This window comes from Argopecten irradians, chromosome 1 (assembly GCF_041381155.1).
Source record: "Argopecten irradians isolate NY chromosome 1, Ai_NY, whole genome shotgun sequence".
Lineage (NCBI taxonomy): Eukaryota > Metazoa > Mollusca > Bivalvia > Pectinida > Pectinidae > Argopecten > Argopecten irradians.
In genome coordinates, this window is record NC_091134.1 from 68,596,511 (window position 1) to 68,614,061 (window position 17,551).

At 34.9% G+C, this 17,551-nt stretch overlaps 1 protein-coding gene across 1 annotated transcript; it reads left to right on the forward strand.

Moving 5' to 3' along the window:
• Positions 1-3,257: 3,257 nt before the first annotated feature.
• LOC138310659 (platelet endothelial aggregation receptor 1-like) lies at positions 3,258-14,720 on the forward strand. The gene is made up of 15 exons (XM_069251997.1): positions 3,258-3,423; positions 4,005-4,109; positions 4,678-4,722; positions 5,023-5,034; positions 5,266-5,370; positions 6,455-6,559; positions 7,128-7,172; positions 7,539-7,577; positions 8,443-8,544; positions 8,706-8,810; positions 9,996-10,100; positions 10,522-10,626; positions 11,756-11,860; positions 12,721-12,825; positions 14,123-14,720. The coding sequence occupies exons 1-15, from the start codon at positions 3,258-3,260 to the stop codon at positions 14,239-14,241; spliced, it is 1,368 nt and encodes a 455-aa protein (XP_069108098.1). The 3' UTR covers positions 14,242-14,720.
• The last annotated feature ends 2,831 nt before the right edge of the window (positions 14,721-17,551 follow it).

Consider the following 17,551-nt stretch of genomic DNA (forward strand, 5'->3'; position numbering starts at 1 on the left):
TGATTTCAAAACTTAAGATCTTATTTACTTTTGTTTATATATCGTTCAAATAAATTATTTATTCTTTACGTTAAGATCCGTCGCTTCGTGCGTAAAGGGGTTTCCCACGCCTAAAAAAAGTGATGCAAGCGAACCGGATATGTAGATTAACCAATCAAAAAAATCATCATGGTTACCCGCTACCGGTCAATAGTGAGCGAAGCGCAGCCTGGCGGAGAGTAGAGAACTAAGGGAAGGGAACCAGTCTAAAGTTATTGTGGAACTATATTTTATTTACTCCCGGAACTTGACACATTTTCCCGCCAAATTGGAGCCAGCTGTTTCGCGATTCCATCAATTACTCAGCTGTTCCATCAATCGTATAACGTTGAAAAAATGAAGTTTTTTTTCACCGGAACACTAAATTTAAATGAAATGGTCGGTCCAAATGTAAATATAAGGTATGTTTTTAATTTTTTGTTGTTTACTGGTGTGTAAACTGCATTTTTTGTACAGATATTTCAACATGACGCGCTGACGCGCGTCATTTAAAATATCTGTACAAAAAATGCAGTTTACACACCAGTAAACAACAAAAAATAAAAATCATTCCTTAGATAAAATACGAATTTATATATGGTAAAAAATACAAATATTTGTTCAGGGAATTGTAGTAAAATTCAAACATTTTAAACAAGTTTTGTAAAAGTAGAAATATTTAAACAGATATTCAATATTTATGACGATGGACGTCTATAACAGCTATTATTTTTTTGTCGTTGTTCAGTCAATATCATCATCCACATGTATTTGAAATAGGCATAAGAAAAAACTTGTGTTTCAAATTACATTTTTAACTATGAATTATGTTTCTATTGGGTTACATCTTGTACGATGATCCTAGCACGTGTTGTACATATGATGTACGATTGTTCAGGATCAGTCCCACAATGACAGGTGGCCCTTAAAACCCACGCAAATGTACCTATACACTTAATCCTCAGTTACTGTTCTTGATTTTATATCCCAGTTGTTTGTTTTTACCTGTCTCAATAAACTTCAATGAAGAAACATAAACTCATTTATTCCATGACAATGGAAAATATTTTACGTGAATATTTAGGCTTTCAGCGGATTTCAGAGTTTCGCCTTGAAAACAGGTGTTTGTTTTTGTGTATATTGGGGATTTACATTAATATCAAAATGATGAAAATCATGTAAGGCTCTGAAGTACTATTGGACTTAAGGAAGAAATGCGGATATTTCACAAATAGTATTTAAAGCCCCTTTATGTTTTGGGGTGAAAAAAATATCGTAATAAAGTACCAAACTTTGCTGAATAGTAGAGCATATATCCTTATGAAAATATCCGCTAATAAAAAATGCCCAACATTTCCATGTTTTTCAAAAACAATAGAAAACCCCTCTTCGGAGAGGGGGAAATCCGTAGTTCCGCCCCAGAGCCAAAACAATCTAGTACGCATGCGTAGGCACATAAAAAGTGGGATTTCCCTAACAAACTTCAACATCATGCATGGCGAACGCAACTCGCCAAACTTATACGTGTCAGCAAACACACATGCGTCTGTTGGAACGTGGTGAAGAGGGATACCAATTCAAGTTGCTCGATCGCGATCGACTTCACGTTACGAACCCACGCATTCCACGCGTGGACCTAAAATTCATGTTGTACATGTAACTTATGTATTTACATGTAGTTTCTATATAAAACTAGGCTAAAACTATTTAAAAAGTGTTTGTTCTTGAATGGAAAGCAAGCAATAACAAAATTATAATTACTATTTTATTTGCTGATCTTATGTATTTTGTATTAACGATTTATAGATGCCTATATGGCCTAATCTGGCTTTATTGAAATGTACATCGAAACCGAACACACGTTTGTGTTACCTGATGAGGCCTCCCATGGGGTGGCTCGACAAAACTCGTAAACAAATGAAAGTAAACACAAACACACCATGTCGTTACCTGCAATATAGATCTTACACTTTGGTTCTTTGTATAACAATACAGCGATGTATACATTCATACGAAGTCTGGTAAGCCCACATGTTCTACCCCATCGAAGACCGAACGTAAACTTAGACCAGTGTATCGGCATTATCAGATATATCCATGACAAGTGATCATGGTCATGAATTACTAACTGAGTACAATCCACATTGTAGCATAAAATTATTAGTATGAACTTTAAAGTGAACAGTCGGGCAAGGATGGCTAAAGTCGGTAAAAATGGTGTTAATGTATCCAGTACAATTTCTTATGAAATGGAAAAATAAAAATCTCTCGTCAAAATCTGTCTGCGTACGAAGAAATTAATTTAAAATATGGGAATTCTAAAACTTCCTCCCGGCACACTATGTCCGTGGTTACATATCCACACAGCCTCGCTTTCAATGCTTTCAACTTTTCTTTACTTTAATGGTCAGAACTGGGAAACAAAGCAGAACTTGACAGTCGTATTAATATGTGAGAACTTTTTGAAGGCCAATGAACGCATTTAGACTGGTTTTCTTTGCCCGACTATTCACTTTAAAATTACTACATGCAGAAACATAATTATGTTTATGTCACAGGGGGCCAACTCAATGAAAATGGATGTTGTCATACATTTTTTTTTGTATTTGGAGGATGGACTGATGAGTATATATGACAGTCATGTGATTTTTTTCAAAAAATACGAGATTTGAAAAATTATTAAAAAATCGGGATATTTACTATAAAACAGAGAAAGGGACGACAGTCGCCATATTGGATTTTTACCCCCACCTCGATTAAAGTTAATTTTTTCACAATAGTATACCTTTTTTCCTAGAGTCATAATCACGCATCAGTCCTCCGATAATCCATAATCACACACAAACCATACAAAAGCATATAAACGATGTCTATATAGTCAAACGCAATATTTTAATCCAAAATTACCGGCGCTTTCTGACTTGTGACATTGAAAGCAACGTCCTAGTGAAGAGCGATTAGAGTGACTTCCCCTGCAGTGTAATTCAATCGGTTTAATCAGAGATCATTACAGATATCATATAACCATCATTAATTTTTGCGTGTCGTTATGACGTCAATAGATATAAAAACTTGAAATGAAGAATGGTAGTGGGAACAATGCCTTAATTTTAAAGATAGTCCTATTGAGAATTTAAAAGTAAAACTATTGATGAAACTGAGATCTGGTCATGAGTCTAGATATGTTGACACCCATCATGTATCAATGACAAGAAAATAGACATTACATCTGTTTCAAAATGGCCAAATTTTTATTACAACTGGACATTAGCTGTGTTATACCATGTATTCTAACAGACACCACCTGCTATGGTAATTGTCCGGACCATTCCTGGTGTGACATTGAGATCAAGAGGTGTAGATGTAATCCTGGTTACGTCGGCGATCCCTATGGTTCTCCTGGCTGTGAATTAAGTATCATTTACATCCTTCAATGTAATGTAAAAAGATATTTTAAATTTCATATCAAATTTTGATATGTTACAGTGATCAGTTCTAAAAGTTCTTAGGATTTTCGATAATTTATTGACTAAGCATTTGTTCATTACAGAAATAATATATTCATTACTGAAATCCGAAGGATGTGTGTTTAAGCCACATCCAAAGGCTTAATTTGATAAACAGATAAGCGTTTTTTTTTGTTTTTTTTTTTTTAAATATTTATTATAGAATACGAATAAAATTTCTCTTATGTTATGTAAAGTTTATTTATTTCTTTCCTTGATTAAGAAAATGGGTTTAGTTCAAATGTCATCACGAGAATAGTAAGATCTAGAATTGTTAAAACCAGAACACTACAGCTAGTTCAATCCGGTGTTTATTCATCATGGCCGCCTTAACATGTGATCACAACTTGTGCGATCCCACTATGCATTCATTAGTCAGGGGGGTAACTCTGCTGTACTTACAGTAACACTACACTAACATAATATATATATGACTAGTGACTAGAAGAAGGTAACTAATTAATGTTTTATCCTATCTAGATTCCGAGTCTTGCTGTAATCAATGTAAGGAAAATACGTTCTGTAAAGATCACAAGTGTTACTGCAATCCTCGATTTATTGGCGATCCGTATGCTGGATGTAAAGGTAAATGTGATCACGAAGCTGAAATATATCTAAATATGTGCCATATTTATTGACCACGACAAAAGTTTGCTACTGGAGAACCCATACTTTAGATAAACGGGTGGTCGGTTAAGAATATTTATAAGTCTTTTATTGGCATGTCTATCTAGTTCTGAAAAAAATTATCATTATTAATTTAAAAAAAGACAGTGCATATCTCCCCAGTATCACAACTTACGTGTACACTGAATGTGTTGATGCCATCTAATGTGTTAACCGACACCTTTTTCTGGAGTAAACTCATCAAACAATAATGACAATATCACGAAACGGTTTTATTTTATTTCAACTTTTAACACAAAACAATATTACGTATGAAAACTCTTTCACGGAACGTTTTAATGAAACAATAGACAGTTATGATCCTACCTAGTGATGCAAAGTTGCTTGCATCAGCGTCCAAGTAACGTGATGTTTTAACCGGAAATTGCATGCTGTCTAGGCGAGGATCTGTGGCTGGTATGCTGGTGCTGTGAAGTAGATAATCATCCTATAACATTTCAACTGACTTTGTAATTTGACATTGAAGATTTTGACATGTTTAACGTAAGCTTCCATGTGGAGAAAACCTCGAGTAAATGAACCATGGAGTTGTGCCGCCGTGTTTCATTTTTAAAGAATAGCATTGGTTCTCGCTACACAACTTCCAAAATGTATAAGGTTCTTTTTTCTGTAGACATATTCTTTCTTGATACGACGGTTCACGAAACATAAAGGCTCTTCAATAATATACGATATATCAGCGTTACATGGTTCCAAGTTACAAATCAATTGGAAAAATTAAGCATGAAAGTTACAGTACATTATCTTATTACATTTTAATGCAACAGTTTTATTGTGTGTTCGATAAAATTGACCATTTTCTTTATTTCAGAGCCATGTGATGGTAAATGCCAAGTGAATTCCTACTGTCGACCTTCAGACAACATATGATACTGTAAATCTGGATTCGTGGGGAACCCGTATGTAGGATGTAGAGGTGGCCAGATTTACTCATATTCATTAGATTTGGCATAGGTCAACCTGTTGTTAAATATATTATAATGCCATTTCTTTCATATTATACACCAAGACATAAGTCAATGTATATCCATGTACTGTTTTCTGAATCTTACAGTTCCCTGTGATGGTAAATGTAAGACGAATGCCTACCGTCGGTCCTCAGACAACAAGTGTTATTGTAAATCTGGCTATGTAGGGAACCCGTATGTAGAATGTAAAAGTAAGCAGACCTTCTGCTAATTTTAGTTTCCTGATCGTTCATAACCCTTCTTGCCGAATGAAGCTTTAATAAAACATATCATATACTTAAGAGGCAAGCATTTACTATGATACCAGAAACAACAGATATCATATCACGATGGACTTTTGTAATATATAAAGATATAAAAACTTGAAATGAAGAATGGTAGTGGGAACAATGCCTTAATTTTAAAGATAGTCCTATTGAGAATTTAAAAGTAAAACTATTGATGAAACTGAGATCTGGTCATGAGTCTAGATATGTTGACACCCATCATGTATCAATGACAAGAAAATAGACATTACATCTGTTTCAAAATGGCCAAATTTTTATTACAACTGGACATTAGCTGTGTTATACCATGTATTCTAACAGACACCACCTGCTATGGTAATTGTCCGGACCATTCCTGGTGTGACATTGAGATCAAGAGGTGTAGATGTAATCCTGGTTACGTCGGCGATCCCTATGGTTCTCCTGGCTGTGAATTAAGTATCATTTACATCCTTCAATGTAATGTAAAAAGATATTTTAAATTTCATATCAAATTTTGATATGTTACAGTGATCAGTTCTAAAAGTTCTTAGGATTTTCGATAATTTATTGACTAAGCATTTGTTCATTACAGAAATAATATATTCATTACTGAAATCCGAAGGATGTGTGTTTAAGCCACATCCAAAGGCTTAATTTGATAAACAGATAAGCGTTTTTTTTTTTTTTTTTTTTTTAAATATTTATTATAGAATACGAATAAAATTTCTCTTATGTTATGTAAAGTTTATTTATTTCTTTCCTTGATTAAGAAAATGGGTTTAGTTCAAATGTCATCACGAGAATAGTAAGATCTAGAAGTGTTAAAACCAGAACACTACAGCTAGTTCAATCCGGTGTTTATTCATCATGGCCGCCTTAACATGTGATCACAACTTGTGCGATCCCACAATGCATTCATTAGTCAGGGGGGTAACTCTGCTGTACTTACAGTAACACTACACTAACATAATATATATATGACTAGTGACTAGAAGAAGGTAACTAATTAATGTTTTATCCTATCTAGATTCCGAGTCTTGCTGTAATCAATGTAAGGAAAATACGTTCTGTAAAGATCACAAGTGTTACTGCAATCCTCGATTTATTGGCGATCCGTATGCTGGATGTAAAGGTAAATGTGATCACGAAGCTGAAATATATCTAAATATGTGCCATATTTATTGACCACGACAAAAGTTTGCTACTGGAGAACCCATACTTTAGATAAACGGGTGGTCGGTTAAGAATATTTATAAGTCTTTTATTGGCATGTCTATCTAGTTCTGAAAAAAATTATCATTATTAATTTAAAAAAAGACAGTGCATATCTCCCCAGTATCACAACTTACGTGTACACTGAATGTGTTGATGCCATCTAATGTGTTAACCGACACCTTTTTCTGGAGTAAACTCATCAAACAATAATGACAATATCACGAAACGGTTTTATTTTATTTCAACTTTTAACACAAAACAATATTACGTATGAAAACTCTTTCACGGAACGTTTTAATGAAACAATAGACAGTTATGATCCTACCTAGTGATGCAAAGTTGCTTGCATCAGCGTCCAAGTAACGTGATGTTTTAACCGGAAATTGCATGCTGTCTAGGCGAGGATCTGTGGCTGGTATGCTGGTGCTGTGAAGTAGATAATCATCCTATAACATTTCAACTGACTTTGTAATTTGACATTGAAGATTTTGACATGTTTAACGTAAGCTTCCATGTGGAGAAAACCTCGAGTAAATGAACCATGGAGTTGTGCCGCCGTGTTTCATTTTTAAAGAATATCATTGGTTCTCGCTACACAACTTCCACAATGTATAAGGTTCTTTTTTCTGTAGACATATTCTTTCTTGATACGACGGTTCACGAAACATAAAGGCTCTTCAATAATATACGATATATCAGCGTTACATGGTTCCAAGTTACAAATCAATTGGAAAAATTAAGCATGAAAGTTACAGTACATTATCTTATTACATTTTAATGCAACAGTTTTATTGTGTGTTCGATAAAATTGACCATTTTCTTTATTTCAGAGCCATGTGATGGTAAATGCCAAGTGAATTCCTACTGTCGACCTTCAGACAACATATGATACTGTAAATCTGGATTCGTGGGGAACCCGTATGTAGGATGTAGAGGTGGCCAGATTTACTCATATTCATTAGATTTGGCATAGGTCAACCTGTTGTTAAATATATTATAATGCCATTTCTTTCATATTATACACCAAGACATAAGTCAATGTATATCCATGTACTGTTTTCTGAATCTTACAGTTCCCTGTGATGGTAAATGTAAGACGAATGCCTACCGTCGGTCCTCAGACAACAAGTGTTATTGTAAATCTGGCTATGTAGGGAACCCGTATGTAGAATGTAAAAGTAAGCAGACCTTCTGCTAATTTTAGTTTCCTCGTTCATAACCCTCTTGCCGAATGAAGCTTTAATAAAACATATCATCTGGACTTTTGTAATATATAAACACCGATGTTGTATGTTGGTGATGTGGTGAGCTTAAAATGAAGAAATGGAATATTAAAAACTGAGGATGTCTGATTGTCATTATATATATAGGATCTTACAGGAGTTTTCATTTCATATCAGTTATGTAATGAGCTTAATTGATTTTTATTTTTACGAGACTTGGTGAGCAAAAATTAAAACTTCGAGAAGGGTTTAATATAATCTCGTGTAAAATAAAAAAAAATATCCTAGATGATACTTTTATTATCACATAACTCTTAAAACCTACATTTTGGAAATCTTATGTCAAAATGTATTGCGAAAATACAACGGAGGCCGCCATTTTGTCCCACCAACCTTGAAATCCTGACATCTCAATTATTTTGCGGCCAATGAAAATCGCTCCAGATCATATTACACAAGTAACATAAGCAAAAATAACACAAGTAACATAAGCAAAAATATTACTGGCTATCAGGCTGATTATGTAATAGAATAATGCAATGTAACGGCTATCATTTTCGCTTTCTGAATGTTACAGTTCCGTGTGATGGTAAATGTAAGACGAATGCCTATTGTCGATCTTCGGACAAGTGTTATTGTAAACCCGGCTTTGTAGGGAACCCATATGTAGGATGTAAAAGTATGTAGCCCTAATTCTTATTTAACTTTACTCATTAATGAAATAAAACATTATGCTTTATGTGTATCTTGATGAAATACATCGCATGAACTTCGATGTGGCACAATACAGGATATTGCATTGTAGTATTAGATGTGTATTTGTATTTCTGAATGTTACAGTTCCCTGTGATGGTAAATGTAAGACGAATGCCTACTGCCGTTCCTCAGACAACAAATGCTATTGTAAATCTGGCTTCGTCGGGAACCCGTACCAGGGATGTAGAGGTATGCAGAACTCCTCGTCTATTTAACTTAATTCCTATACAATGTATGTAGTTAGGACTGGACGTGGCAACAATCAACAAAACAACATGTTTCTAGCAAAACATATACTTAATGAACTGTAACGACACTGGATCTGGATTAGTCCTACTTAAAAACGGGCACTTTATTGTACCCCTAACCTACCAAATAGATACATTGACCTTAATTAGCAAAACGGTTTTAGGATTCTGCTAGAAATCATGAACTTGCTCTAAACGACATAACATAAAAATACCGTTTGTATCAATTCCTCTGAGGTTTCAGTCCCGTTTAAATCTCGTTTCGACATAGATCAAAGACGTTATGAGGTTTATAAATAAAAGTTATCAATATCTGTAGCAAGTTGCCAGTTTCAAATATTGTCAAAATATTACATAATTTACTAAATTGTACACTTTTATCACTTTAATTTTACATTTAATGGCTTTTTTGAGCATTTGTATTTTTAACTCTAAAATGTTGAAAAATAAGAAATATTTGAATGGGGCAAAAATGTAATCACACGGGCCCCATATTTCCGACTCATTTAGAAAGAACGACATTTTCCCAATTGATATGCAAAATAATTACATATTAAAGTTAAATATTAGAACCTTTTCTATATAGGGTTTAAGGCCGTATTCTCCTGAGGTTTCAGTCCCGTTGAAATCTCGTTTCGACAAAGATCAAAGAAGTTATGAGATTTTCAAATACAATTTATCAATATCCGTAGCAAGTTGCCAGATGCAAATTTTGTCAAAAAATTACATATCCATTTTTAGTAGTTGTTTTTATACAGGAAATTTAAGAAATGGCCGATCTGGCGGCCATTTTTAAAAAGTGTCCTTTTTCACTTTAAGTAGAGCCACAGTTTTTCCATTTTTTACTGAAATTGTTTTATTTAAATAATCACTGCGAAAGCATTTTTAGCTGTATCGAGCTAAATTTTGCTGTAAATCTTTACTAGGTTCGTGGTAATTAGGGTAATGAGCATTAATGCGTGAACTGATACAGTTTTGTCACTTTAGTTTTACATTTAATGAATGATTTGGCATAAGTAAACCTCTTGTTAAATACATTTTCAATGAAATATAATGTCATTTCCTTCACATATACATTAACACGTAGGTCAATGTATATACATGTGCTGTTTTCTGAATGTTACAGTTCCCTGTGATGGTAAATGTAAGACGAATGTCTACTGCCGTTCCTCAGACAACAAATGTTATTGTAAATCTGGCTTCGTAGGGAACCCATATGTAGGATGTAAAAGTAAGTTGCCCTGTTGCTAATTTCAGTTTCCTCGTTCATAACCCTCTTGCTGAATGAAGCTTTAATAGTACATATCATCTGGACTTTGATAATATATAAACACCGAGTGTTGGTGATGTGGTTAGCTTACTATAAAGAAATGGAATAATGTCTGATTGTCATTATATATCTATATTCTATAGGATCTTAAATGAATATTTATTTTATTTGAGTTGTTATGAACCGTATGTAAGAAGTAAAAGTAAGTAGACCTGCTGCTTATTTTAGATTAATTGTTAATATAAAGTTAAAGCTTCTTGATGAATGTATAATTTGATAAAACACATTGCCTAAATATTGCTGATGCAGAATAAGGAGACATAACTTTGTCGTAATAGATGTGTTCTTGCATGCTGAGGTTTTTTCCCCCTGAATGTTACAGTTCCCTGTGATGGTAAATGTAAGACGAATGCCTACTGTCGATCCTCAGACAACAAATGTTATTGTAAATCTGGCTTCGTAGGGAACCCGTACCAGGGATGTAGAGGTATGCAGAACTCCTCGTCTATTTAATTTAATTCCTATACAATGTATGTAGTTGGGACTGGACGTGGAAACAATCAACATAACAACATGTTTATAGCAAAACATATACTTAATGAACTGTAACGACACTGGATCTGGATTAGTCCTACGTAAAAACGGGCACTTTATTGTACCCTAACCTACCAAATAGATACATTGACCTTAATAAGCAAAACGGTTTCAGGATTCTGCTAGAAATCACGAACTTGCTCTAAACGACATAAAACAAAAAAAGGTGTTTGTATGTATTCCTCTGAGATTTCAGTCCCATTTAAGTCTCGTTTCTAAAGTTATCAATATCTGTAGCAAGTTGCCAGTTGCAAATATTGTCAAAAATTACATAATTTACTAAATTATACACTTTTATCACTTTTTTTTTCTATTTGAGCATTTGTTTTTTTTTAACTCTAAAATGTTGATATTTGAGTGGGGCAAAAATTTAAGTACACGGGCCTCCCATTTTTCCGCCTAATTTAGAAAGAACAACATTTCCCAATTGATATGCAAAATATTTACATATTAAAGTTAAGTATTAGAACTTTTTCATACAGGGTTTAAGGACGTATTGTTCTAAGGTTTCAGTCCCGTTGAAGCCTCGTTTCGACAAAGATCAAAGAAGTTATGAGATTTTCAAATACAATTTATCACTATCTGTAGCAAGTTGTCAGATGCAAATTTTGATAAAAAATTCATTTCTATTTTTAGTAGATGTTTTTATACAGGGAATTTAAGAAATGGCCGATATGGCGGCCATTTTGAAATAGTGTCCTTTTTCGCTTTGGTAAGAGCCACAGTTTCACCATTTTTTACTGAAATTGTTTTTACTGAAATCATCACTGCGACAGCATTTTTAGCTTTATTTAGCTATTTTTGCTGTAAATCTTTACTAGGTTCGTGGTAATTAGGAAAATGAGCATTAATGCGTGAACTGATACACTTCTGTCACTTAATTTTTTACATTAAATGAACGATTTGGCATAAGTAAACCTCTTGTTAAATACATTTTCAATGAAATATAATGTCATTTCTTTCATATATACATCAAGACATAAGTCAATATATATACATGTGCTGTTTTCGGAATGTTACAGTTCCCTGTGATGGTAAATGTAGGACGAATGCCTACTGTCGGTCCTCAGACAACAAATGTTATTGTAAATCTGGCTTCGTAGGGAACCCGTATGTAGGATGTAAAGGTAAGTAGACCTACTCTTATTTAAGTTTACTTCTTAATATGTTAAAGCTTCTAGATGAATGTATATTTTGATAAAACACATTGCCTTAGTTTTGGCAATGCACAATAAGAAGACATAACTTTGTCGTAATAGATGTGTTCTTGTATGCTGAGGTTTTTTTCTGAATGTTACAGTCCCCTGTGATGGTAAATGTAAGACGAATGCCTACTGTCGATCCTCAGACAACAAATGTTATTGTAAATCCAGCTTTGTAGGAAATCCGTACCAGGGATGTAGAGATAAGCAGAGTTGCTTAGTGAACTTTGCCTCATCTAATTAAATTCCTATATGAAATGGGTATTGGATATGGCAACAATTAACATGATAACATTTATTTAGCGAAATCTATATTTAATAGATTGTAACGATAATGGGGCTTAATACATTAAAGATGGTATTTTTCTCTTATCAAAAACAGGACCAGACGAATTTGTATTTATCTTCAGGTACATAAGTTACTTACTTTACACCATTACCACCATTGAAATGTTTCTTTATCTCATGATAAAAATGTCAAAATTTAGTAGTTGCGCCCCGAAAGAAGTCAAGGCATTATATGAAGTACAGATTGTGCATCAATCAAAAGCAAAACAATTAATCTTATGTTATTTTTTGTGTTAATTAGACATACGTTTACTTGAGTAAAAACTAATTATTGTTCAAATGACGAGTTTCGTTTATTCTGTGTCAGTGATGAAGCATTTTAAATCTATATTTAGGTTCGTATGTCACTTGAATCTAATATGCTGTCTACTTGTTGTCTATATTATGTGTTGAAAATAACAATGATGTTTTTATTACATTTGTTTTCTTTATTTCAGTTCCATGTTGGGGTAAATGTAAAGCCAACTCTTATTGTCGGTCCTCAGACAACAAGTGTTATTGTAAATCTGGCTTCGTAGGGAACCCGTATGTAGGATGTAGAGGTAAATAGAACTACAAATGTACTAACTGACCTTTTTCTCTTCTAATTTAATTCCTATACATATTCGTAGGGAACCCGTATGTAGGATGCATCCGATGTATTGTGTTGTACACAACAATCGGGGTTGCATACTAGATTTTAGGTTTTCTTAATACCATGGAATTCGTTATACACTCTTATACATTTCATATCTGTATCAACACCTGTACGTTTTAAATAGAAAGGGACACAATTCTTCAAATGAAAAAAAATGCATGATTTTTGGACTGACTGTAAACAAACGTTCATAGTCAATTCCGCGATTTATCTAAAATTAAACATTCCAGACCATTGCTTATATTTTACAGATCATGTACAACATCACATTTCAGGTAGCACATTTATGGGAGAATATTTTTTGTTTCATGTCAATGAAATTTAGTGAAAATGAACTTGAAAACCACGTATACTACGATATCAACTGTGCCATTCTCAGCCTCCAGAACTCAATCATACAACAATTGGTTTTTCCGTTTTTAATGTCAGAATGGAATTTTCCGTCCTGTCCGTTTTCCTCTATGTCATCCATACTTGAAATGAAAAAGGATTGCTTACAATTTGGTATTACCGATAATTTCCCAAATAGGTTCGGGAAGGATTTAGATATTCTGGCGAAAGACAAATAAATATTACATTATGTCAGTTAGGAAATTCTGCTAGTAATCTAAATTCTGATTTATTTAAGTCTCATTTAAGTGATCGTCCTGCCTGCCTATGTGGGTTTCCAATAAGAAATTCTTATAGTTATTTCTGTTATTGTTCTCTCTAGAATAATCAAAGAACTCTATTCATGCACTATATATAATCATTCCTCATTCTTACGTAACTTACCTCTATGGATATTGTAGTCAATATTTTAACTCAATTGATACATTACAATAAATTGTACAGGAATACATAAAATATACCACACGCTTTATATAAGAGGTCATAGAGAGTGAGAGCATTTTAAATGTAGTCATTAAGATATTGTTAACATTTATTAATATGTTCAGAAATTGTAAAAACTTGTGTAATATTAATTTCATGACTTTATTTTCAGTATGTGTGACTTACCTAAATTGTGTTGTCATTTCACCAATACAATACTACTCATATTATCTAAATGTGGATTTAATGTATTGTACTGTTATCTATGTAGTTACCAGGAGAGGACAAATATAGGCATTGCCTGATGACCAAATCCTTTTGTATACGACAATCTTACAATAGAATATTATGAAATGAGAATAAATGCCATTCTCCATCCAATGTTTTAGTGCCATGTCTTGGTAGATGTAAGGCCAATTCCTACTGTAGGATATCAGACAATAAGTGCTATTGTAAAACCGGCTACTCAGGAAATCCCTATTTAGGTTGTGTCCGTAAAGGTATGTAAAATGTTCGGAAGCTGATATATGTAATTGTTCCGTGTACTGAGCTACATACATCCCTGATTATATAATCGGAGTCTATATTAAATTCCATATTTTTTTCTTTGTACAAATGAACTTCATGGTTGATATCGGTTCCTAGAAGTTTAGATTTTAAACAGTTCTTACTCAGTGTAAGCGGAACAGAATATAAGCCCCGTTTAGGGAATATTAGTTGAAAATGAAATGAATTGGGTCTCTGATATGCAAAACACTGATATATAAGATTTTCCCCTGTAAACAAAATTTAGCTTCTAATGTTTGGGATTTGTACTATGATTGGTCTACATTTTACCTTAAATTACGTCTTTGTCGCACGTAAATTAAACTTTTCTCAAGAAAGGTAAACAGGTTGGAATGTACAAAGTTTTGAATTATATTGGAGTTTTTTTAGTTCAGCATAACGCTAGTACTGAAAACACTACTCCGATTGATTGAATGTATGGTCGGCACACGTCCGTCATACAGCTGACATTACTCTATTTGACTAATGTTAACGACACACACGTCCGTCATACAGCTGACATTACTCTATTGGACTAATGTTAACGACACACACGTCCGTCATACAGCTGACATTACTCTATTGGACTAATGTTAACGACACACACGTCCGTCATACAGCTGACATTACTCTATTGGACTAATGTTAACGACACACACGTCCGTCATACAGCTGACATTACTCTATTGGACTAATGTTAACGACACACACGTCCGTCATACAGCTGACATTACTCTATTGGACTAATGTTAACGACACACACGTCCGTCATACAGCTGACATTACTCTATTGGACTAATGTTAACGACACACACGTCCGTCATACAGCTGACATTACTCTATTGGACTAATGTTAACGACACACACGTCCGTCATACAGCTGACATTACTCTATTGGACTAATGTTAACGACACACGTCCGTCATACAGCTGACATTACTCTATTGGACTAATGTTAACGACACACACGTCCGTCATACAGCTGACATTACTCTATTGGACTAATGTTAACGTTAACGACACACACGTCCGTCATACAGCTGACATTACTCTATTGGACTATTGTTAACGACACACACGTCCGTCATACAGCTGACATTACTCTATTGGACTAATGTTAACGACACACACGTCCGTCATACAGCTGACATTACTCTATTGGACTAATGTTAACGACACACACGTCCGTCATACAGCTGACATTACTCTATTGGACTAATGTTAACGACACACACGTCCGTCATACAGCTGACATTACTCTATTGGACTAATGTTAACGACACACACGTCCGTCATACAGCTGACATTACTCTATTGGACTAATGTTAACGACACACACGTCCGTCATACAATTGACATTACTCTATTGGACTATTGCTAACGACACACACACGTCCGTCATACAGCTGACATTACTCTATTGGACTATTGTTAACGACACACACGTCCGTCATACAGCTGACATTACTCTATTGGACTATTGTAAACGACACACACACGTCCGTCATACAGCTGACATTACTCTATTGGACTAATGTTAACGACACACACGTCCGTCATACAATTGACATTACTCTATTGGACTATTGCTAACGACACACACACGTCCGTCATACAGCTGACATTACTCTATTGGACTAATGTTAACGACACACACACGTCCGTCATACAGCTGACATTACTCTATTGGACTAATGTTAACGACACACGTCCGTCATACAGCTGACATTACTCTATTGGACTAATGTTAACGACACACACGTCCGTCATACAGCTGACATTACTCTATTGGACTAATGTTAACGACACACACGTCCGTCATACAGCTGACATTACTCTATTGGACTAATGTTAACGACACACACGTCCGTCATACAGCTGACATTACTCTATTGGACTAATGTTAACGACACACGTCCGTCATACAGCTGACATTACTCTATTGGACTAATGTTAACGCACACACGTCCGTCATACAGCTGACATTACTCTATTGGACTAATGTTAACGACACACACGTCCGTCATACAGCTGGACATTACTCTATTGGACTAATGTTAACGACACACACGTCCGTCATACAGCTGACATTACTCTATTGGACTAATGTTAACGACACACACGTCCGTCATACAGCTGACATTACTCTATTGGACTAATGTTAACGACACACACGTCCGTCATACAGCTGACATTACTCTATTGGACTAATGTTAACGACACACACGTCCGTCATACAGCTGACATTACTCTATTGGACTAATGTTAACGACACACACGTCCGTCATACAGCTGACATTACTCTATTGGACTAATGTTAACGACACACACGTCCGTCATACAGCTGACATTACTCTATTGGACTAATGTTAACGACACACACGTCCGTCATACAGCTGACATTACTCTATTGGACTAATGTTAACGACACACACGTCCGTCATACAGCTGACATTACTCTATTGGACTAATGTTAACGACACACACGTCCGTCATACAGCTGACATTACTCTATTGGACTAATGTTAACGACACACACGTCCGTCATACAGCTGACATTACTCTATTGGACTAATGTTAACGACACACACGTCCGTCATACAGCTGACATTACTCTATTGGACTAATGTTAACGACACACACGTCCGTCATACAGCTGACATTACTCTATTGGACTAATGTTAACGACACACGTCCGTCATACAGCTGACATTACTCTATTGGACTAATGTTGACGACACACACGTCCGTCATACAGCTGACATTACTCTATTGGACTAATGTTAACGACACACACGTCCGTCATACAGCTGACATTACTCTATTGGACTAATGTTAACGACACACACGTCCGTCATACAGCTGACATTACTCTATTGGACTAATGTTAACGACACACACGTCCGTCATACAGCTGACATTACTCTATTGGACTAATGTTAACGACACACACGTCCGTCATACAGCTGACATTACTCTATTGGACTAATGTTAACGACACACACGTCCGTCATACAGCTGACATTACTCTATTGGACTAATGTTAACGACACACACGTCCGTCATACAGCTGACATTACTCTATTGGACTAATGTTAACGACACACGTCCGTCATACAGCTGACATTACTCTATTGGACTAATGTTAACGACACACACGTCCGTCATACAGCTGACATTACTCTATTGGACTATTGTTAACGACACACACACGTCCGTCATACAGCTGACATTACTCTATTGGACTATTGTTAACGACACACACGTCCGTC